The sequence below is a fragment of the Panthera tigris genome, chromosome X, assembly GCF_018350195.1.
Source record: "Panthera tigris isolate Pti1 chromosome X, P.tigris_Pti1_mat1.1, whole genome shotgun sequence".
Classification (NCBI taxonomy): Eukaryota; Metazoa; Chordata; class Mammalia; order Carnivora; family Felidae; genus Panthera; species Panthera tigris.
The window spans coordinates 103,550,359-103,558,100 of NC_056677.1; the positions used below are offsets into that span (position 1 = coordinate 103,550,359).

The 7,742-nt window shown below is 41.7% G+C and overlaps 1 protein-coding gene across 1 annotated transcript; it reads right to left on the minus strand.

The window, feature by feature from the left end:
• Positions 1-5,677: 5,677 nt before the first annotated feature.
• On the minus strand, positions 5,678-7,386 carry LOC102961958 (DDB1- and CUL4-associated factor 12-like protein 2). Its single transcript, XM_007085456.3, has 2 exons — positions 6,002-7,386; positions 5,678-5,901 (listed from the first exon to the last, which is right to left on the minus strand). The coding sequence occupies exon 1, from the start codon at positions 7,384-7,386 to the stop codon at positions 6,013-6,015; it is 1,374 nt and encodes a 457-aa protein (XP_007085518.2). The 3' UTR covers positions 5,678-5,901; positions 6,002-6,012.
• Between the last annotated feature and the right edge of the window lie 356 nt (positions 7,387-7,742).

Sequence of the window (7,742 nt, forward strand, 5' to 3'; positions counted from 1 at the left end):
GATATGCAGACCTATTTAATATATGTGGGTTTTGGAATGGGAACCAGAAGACCTAGCTTCTGAGGTACTACACTGTTCCCTGCCTCTCTCCTCTCAAGTATCATTTCTACAGAGGTGACTCTTACATTTATATCTCTAGTCCTAACCTCTCTCATGAGCTCCAGATCCATATTTCGAACTACCAACCAGACATTTGTATCTAGAAGTTACTTCAAATTCTACAAGGTCAAATTGCAACAGCCCTGTATGTATGTATGTGCTCCTATGTTCCATACACTCAAAATGTACTTTCAAACCAGTATTAGCACTCCGTCTCCACTCTTATTTTTCTTTCCAGATCCAGCTCAAGCATTGTCTCTTCTGGGAGTTGTCCATGACCTTCCCAGGCAGAGTCGCTTGCTATTCCCTCTATATTCTCATTGTGCTTAGTATAACCTTACTAGTGTATTTACCTTTTTTGGTCACTAGTGAATTTTTATAATAAATGAATTAGATGTCTTTCTCTTCTGCTACACCATAAACTTTTAGGGCAGATGCCCTACTTTGTTGTTGTTATCTCATTTGCTTTTTGATTGAATTAATTTGAAAACACTCAAGCAAAATGGTGCTTTTACAAGGAAACTCTGTTTCAGTAGGTTTGAATTGAGACTTGAGCAGCTCTCACTTTTCAAATATGTGCAAATGACTGTGATATGTTCCCATATCTGAAAATCACTGAATTAAGCATCTAGACAAAGATTATCACTACATGATGTTTACGATTAACTCTTGAGGTTTAAGTAAGTATACAATCTCATATAATCAACCCCCTTATCTGAGGGGGATACATTCCAAGACTTGCAGTGGATGCCTGAAACCCCAGGTAGTACTGAACCCTATATACTATGTTTTTTCCTATACATACCTATGACAAATTTCAATTTATAAATTAGGTACAGTAAGATATTAACAATGAATAATAAAATAGACCAATATAATAATTATAAAGTATACTGTAATAAAATTATGTGAATGTGCTCTCTCTCAAAATATCTTACTATGCTGTACTCATCCTTTCTCTTCCTGTGACGTGAGAGGATAAAATGCCTATGTGATGAGATGAAGTGAGGTGGATGATGTAGGCATTGTGACGTAGCACTAGGCTACCATTGACCTTCTGACACTAAGTCAGAAGGAGGATCATCTGCTTCCTGACTGTGGTTGAGGGTGAGTAACTGAAACCAAAGAAAGCCAAACCTCAGATAAGAGGGGATATTGTATTGGGTTAAATGTCTGATATGCTATTATAATGATTTCTGGTAATAAAAACAATTTCCTGAGTGGTGCATCAAATCATCCATTTTGAGTTTCAACCTGTACACATTAAAAACATCCTGAATATTAATTAGGATGAATATTTCTTGCCATGAAAAGATGGAATCATTACCTGAAAAAAGATTACAAACCAAACTATACAAAATTTTAGTAGTGACGACATAGATGGGTACATTTATGTAAAGAAAAAAATCTGGAAAGTTATACACTAAGTTGTTAAATAGTAGTAATCTCTGGCTGATAGAAATGAGGTTTTTCTTGTTTTCTTATATTTTGCTTTTTTATATGTCCCACTTTCCACAATGTACACAAAAATTTCCTTGTAAAACTGTAATAATTAAGTAAAAAAGTACATATACCTTTAACAGAATTAGTAGGGATCTGCAGAGGAAAAGAACTAGAATCAGTAGAGGGCTTATATGTATTAGACAGCATGTTACATTCCGGGGATTGAACAATTAGTAATATAAGGTCAGGTTTAGAGAAGTTAAGCAACATACCCATGGTGATTCAGTAAGGAAATAATAGACCTGGGACTCAAACCCAGGTTTCTGTGATTCTAAAATATTATTCCATTTCATCTTGCTGGCCCAGATCCACTATCATCTCTCTATGAAACTGTTAAGTAATCAAAATTTCTGCTGCCCTACCCACATTATTCCATGCTACGAATTGCCATGATCACTACCATGGGGCCTGTTTCAAGATATTCTTCATCCATCAACCTAATCCTTATTACAGTTGCAAATATTCTGGTCAACTAATCTGATAAAATAATTGATGCCAATAAATCATTGTATCAGTAATTTCTCTGGACTTCCCAGTGCCATGTACGTGCAGCTTATTGTGTTAGGTGTTGGGATGACAGAGTTCACATTCGAACTGGCGTACGGAGGGGGTAGTGAGATGCTCACATAGTTCACTGCATTACAATCTAATGCCTGCTCTATTAAGATAATAAAAAAAAAACATTCACTATGGAAGCATGAAAAAGTTAAATGCATACTACTCTGGGATATCACAGGGTTTAAAAGAAAAAAAAAAAAAGGAGGAAGGGCCTATGAAGCAAAGACCATTGCCTGTGCAAAACAACACCTAGCAGTTAAAGACCCCTTCTTCCTAAAGATTAGCCTGTTTCATGGCAACCTCCTGTAATCACATTGCCCTTTTGCTGATGTCACACTTCAAAGCTATGTTTCTCTGGGTTTGCAGCAGGCCAGTAGTGGGAAATAGTTTTAGGCAGCCCTATCAGTAGATCTTAAAATAACATCTCTTAAAGCAAACACCTGTGTCCTATGCAGCCTTTCACAGCAGTACGTGTTGTTGTCACTGAACTGCATCCCTGAGCCGCCCACATAGTGACAAGTTTAATGCAGCTGGGTTACCTAAGACTTGCAGAGATTAGGAAGCTGTCAGTAAAACATCCGGGAGGGCTTTGTGAATCATTTTGTAAAATCACTCTAAATTAGTAATTAATGGAAAAATTTTGAAAACTTGTTCAACACTGAGTATAGCCAGAAAAAAAGTCAACCTCTGGAGAATCCAATTTTATCATTAGTGCTAAAGCATATTTAACAGATAAATTTTTTTCCAGAGTCCTCATCTCAATTTATTTCACTGGATATCCTTTGTTAGTCAATTCTTTCTTCTCTCTTCAAAAAAATTAGAGATTAATTTATCCAAAGAGTAAAGGCGAAGAACATAAATTTTCAAGTCAACAATATATTTGAGGAGGAATATGTCAATATGTAGCTAGATAAATGGAACTAACATTTTTAACACATAAATATAAAAACCTATAATACAAATGTTTTCAGACAACCACAACAGGTAATTTGCACATGAAAATATGTATCCCTTGTGTATTTTAAGTGAACTACATTTATGGGTTTCCTGGAGTTCCGGCATCTTTACTTTTTCAATTATTTCATTCACAAGCTACACAATTAATTGTACTTCTGTAGATCACTTTGTCCCTGAAGTAGGAAATACTTCAAAATAATTTAACTTCTACATAATATAAATACATACATAATTAGGCTATTTAGTGTTTTTAAAAAGCAAGTTATGTGATTCAGCATCAAAAAAATATATTCTAATTTATGAGAAAGTTAAGAGTGAGTCAATGATGAAGTTAAGGGACAAGCCCAGGAACAAATCTGAGATGTTCTATTTTTTCTTTAAACTCCACCTCATGTAAAAGTGTTATTTCCTCTCAAAATGTTCTTCCAATGTCCCCAAATAATGACCAAATACTATAAAAAACACTCTATACAGACAATGAATATTTTGGTGAAGTTGTTAGGTAACATTTAAAGACGTTTTCAGCAAATAACTATTTTTGGGTAAGGTAAGAAGACAAATTCCTACAAAAAATGATGCTTCAAAACTAATTTCCAGGGAAAAAAATAAACAGAATGCTTTGAAGAAAACTTCAAATCTAAGTATTTGTAAGTGAAAATATTAAATTCTAGCAACATCGAAAATTTATGCACTTTCCTTTATCTTCTGCTATCCCATATGAAGAAGTTTATGAACAGATAAGCAACAGGGCCTGAATGGGAAAGGTATTAGGGCAAAGAAAAAGGGGGGTGGGGGACAAAACAGGATCCCATACTATTTAAGAGTAAACTTTTATTTATGTGTTTATACATTTATTTATTTTTCACAGTCTTGAACATTAGGTCTCCAGAGGGAAATACATTCATTCAGTAAATATTTACTGATTGCCTATGATTTGTTAGGCATTACCAGAGAAATGAGAGAATATAAAGATGACAATTATATTCTCTGCTCTCAAAACAGTTATGACTGAGTTGGAGACACATACATGCACACAAATACAATTTATTGCTATATAACAACAACTATATAAACCTAAGACAATCTATGTAAACAAAATCTTATTTTTTCTGTATTTCTTAATTCATTTTTAGTACCATTCACTATATTACTTGGTTCAGATTTGCAACTGAACAGCATGTAGTGAACGGATACCAAGGCAGCATCTGAGTGCCAAAACATTTAAGAAAAAACAGACATGCCACAAAACTAATCCAAGGTCAGCACAACCTGGCCAGTTTTGAGGAAGTTTCTCATATATGGAAAAATACAAACTATTTTTCTTAACATAATATCATTTATATCTGATCCCAAAGGAATTTTCTTCAACCAAATCCCATTTACTTTAATCTCCAGACCACCTTCTTGAAACAAACTTCCTGTGTCCTTGGTAGCAGTATATTATTACATTGAGGGCTATAACATCACTACTTTTTAATAATATATTTCTTCTACTTTAGGTAAGAATCTTTGAAATTCACAAAATAAAATCTTACTAATCTGGACTTTAAACTTAAGCATCTTTTTCAGAAGGAGCAGGGACTGGGATCATTTTTTTGTCCTTTACAGTTTTTCTTGTGTTAACTATTCAGCAGAATTAGAAAATTTAAAATATAATGAAATATAATATTTGGTATTAAAAACAGCAACAGCAAAAATACCAGTCTATATCTTGGATTGGTATACACTCTCCCCAACCTGCCATACATTCTACATTTTTATACTTAGAATCCCTGCGTTGAATGGTGGCACTTCAACTCTGTGCAAGTTCTTTAAACAACAAGCATTCAAATAAATTCACAAATTTTGATAGTACTAAGGCAAGAAGTGAAAAAATACACATTTGTTTATTTATTTAACAACAGGTCATTAAAAATTAAATAAGGATTGAAGGAGAAAAAGATCAATTGGGTTTTCAGAGTAATTCTGAACATTCAACCAATAAAACCCTTGCATTCTTAAAGTGTTATGACAAACTGAGATTTTGGTAAAAAGACAAGATTCTATGACTTTTTTTTTTTTTTAAGGAGAAAAATTTTCTAAAAAGTATGTTTAGCAACAACAACTTAGAAACTATAAACACCTACGATTACAATTTGCAAATGGAATGTTTCCAAAGTTGATAATGTAGAATTTGGAATATATTTTCCAATTGCAACAATGCTTTATAAAACAATTGCTAACTTTCCAGAACAGATTAGAAACCCTGTTTTTAAGCATGTTCTTAATATACCATCTATCTGCAATGAAAAATAACTAAACACAGTATAGTTGCAATACTGACAATGGAAAACAAAGAAAAGGAAAATACACAGAACTCAAACCATGACTGCATAGCATTAAAAAGAGAGAATATGTTGGGGCACCTGGGTGGCTCAGTCGGTTGAGCGTCCGACTTCGGCTCATGTCATGATCTCACGGACTGTGAGTTGGAGTCCAGCATCCGGCTCTGTGCGGACAGCTCAGAGCCTGGACCCTGCTTCACATTGTGTCTCCCTCTCTCTCTCTGCCCCTCCCCCGCTCATGCTCTGTCTCTCTCTCTCTGTCAAAAATAAATAAACATTAAAAAAAAAGAATATGTAACTCAAAAAAGACAACTAAGACTTAGCCAAAACTCTTTGTAATGTGAATTCAAAAAGATGGTTTGCAAAGGTGTAAAAGGGTATTAAAGCCAAGTTTTGATTGCCTGAAGGACACCTCTCTCTCTCTCATACACTAAGGACAGGCAAATTTGGCACTTTCAACCTGGAAGACAAATGCCACACTGAGTTAAAAAGCACAAAACACAGCGTGAAAAAGAAAGTGAGAGGGGACTGGAAAGTAAATCTGGGCACTTTGAGAATACATTGGCCATCTTTAGCTCCAGAGGCCTGCGTAGTTCCCGTGGAGGCCTGAAGGGAGAGGCCCTCCAGCCACGAAGAGCTTCATCTCAGGCCAGTTGTAGCAGTGGGTGTACAGCGCGTTGGGGAAATCATCTATACGACCAAAGTAGTTCACCCACAGGTCATCGTGGTTGAGCCAGCCTCTGCCACAGGTGAGCTTGAGCTTCCTTCCTGAGGGCCCAGGACAGGAGTCTGGGCTGCCCGACGCCCTCTCCTCCAGGAACTTCTGGGCACGGATGTCATAAAAGAGCAGGGAGCCATGGCCCGTGCCCACGGTGATGATGTATTGGTAGAAACTCAGCGAGCGCACGCCCATGCCGCCGTCTCGGGAGCACAGGGGTCTGATGTTTTGGTGACCCTGGCGCGGATCTAGGAAGGAGACATGGGACTGAGAGCCCACCGCGTACAGGGACAACTCTTCGCAGTAGGTCAGGCACACGTTGTCACGGCAGTAGGGGAGCCTGATGGACAGCAGCCTAGACAGAGTGCTCCGGGCTTTCCACAGGTGGAAGTAGCCGTCCAGGGACACGGCTCCCAGCTCCTGGTTCTTGCCGCTGAAGGCCAAGGCCCGCACCTTGTGGTTAGTGGGGCTGGTGCTGGACCTGGGGATGGTCTCCATGTCCCTAGGACGGATGTGGGTGTACACAGGAAGCCCCGCGTCATTCTGCCAGGAGATGCTGCCATTGAACATGTCGGGGTCCATCTGCCACAGAGCCACAGTGCCGTCGCGGGAGCCGCTCACAACCACTGTATCGCTCATCCAGGCGATGGTGAAGATCCAGTCCTTATGGCCGTGGCGGTCGCCCAGGCACACGGGGTCCAGGGTGGGCAGCTGGTAGACGGCCAGGCTGTTGGGATTCTCTCCCCCGGTGGCCAGAAGCGTCTTGGAGGGACTCAGCTCGATGGCGTGGATGCCGCAGCTCGGCTGGGCCCGGGCCAGCCAGGGCCCCCGGTCCCGCATCAGGGGGATGCGCGTGATTTGCCCCGAGTGCACGTCCACCACGAAGAGGGTGTTACATTTGGTGCCGCACACGACCTGCCTGGCGTTCAGCCACTGCGACGCGAACACCTTGTTGAGGGTGCCCAGGGCCAGCTCGCGCTCCCTCAAGAGTTCGGGCAGCTTCTGCACCGCGTAGCCGGGCAATTCGCCCTTCGAGCCCGACAGCCAGGCGCCGCCCAGAGCGCCCACCTCGCGGTCCTTGAGGTAGTGCACCAGCGAGCGCCGCGTCGCCGGCCGCTTCTGCTTCTTAGGCAGCAGCGGCCCCTCTGCGTCCGCCGCCGAGCCCTGAGACGACGAGCTCTCGGCGGGCGCTTTCCGCTTCCTGCTACCTGTTTGCTGCGGGGCCATGGTGGGCGGCGGGCGAGTGGCCGCGGCGGCGGCGGCGGCGGCAGTGGCATCGGCGGCGGCAGTGGCATCGGCGGCGGTGGCAGTGGCATCGGCGGCGCGGCGGCGGCGGCGGCGGCGGCCGCGGCGGCCGCGGCGCGAGGGACCCGTGTTGGCCGTGGCGGCGGCGGGGACAGCGGCGCCTCCGCGTCAGCGGGGAGCGCGTGCTCTCAGGGGCCAAGAGGCGGGTGCGATCGCAGGGCGTGGAGCCTACCGAGTCCAGAACGCGAGGGCGGGAAAGGAGGCGAGGAGCGCGGACCCACGGGAGCGGAGCGCCGACCTAGTGAGGCAACTGAGGCGTGGATCTAGGCGAGGGCGGG

What these genes read in the sequence shown, in the direction of transcription:
- LOC102961958 (XM_007085456.3), bottom strand. Translation starts at nt 7,386, where the DNA reads ATGGCCCCGCAGCAAACAGGTAGCAGGAAGCGGAAAGCGCCCGCCGAG.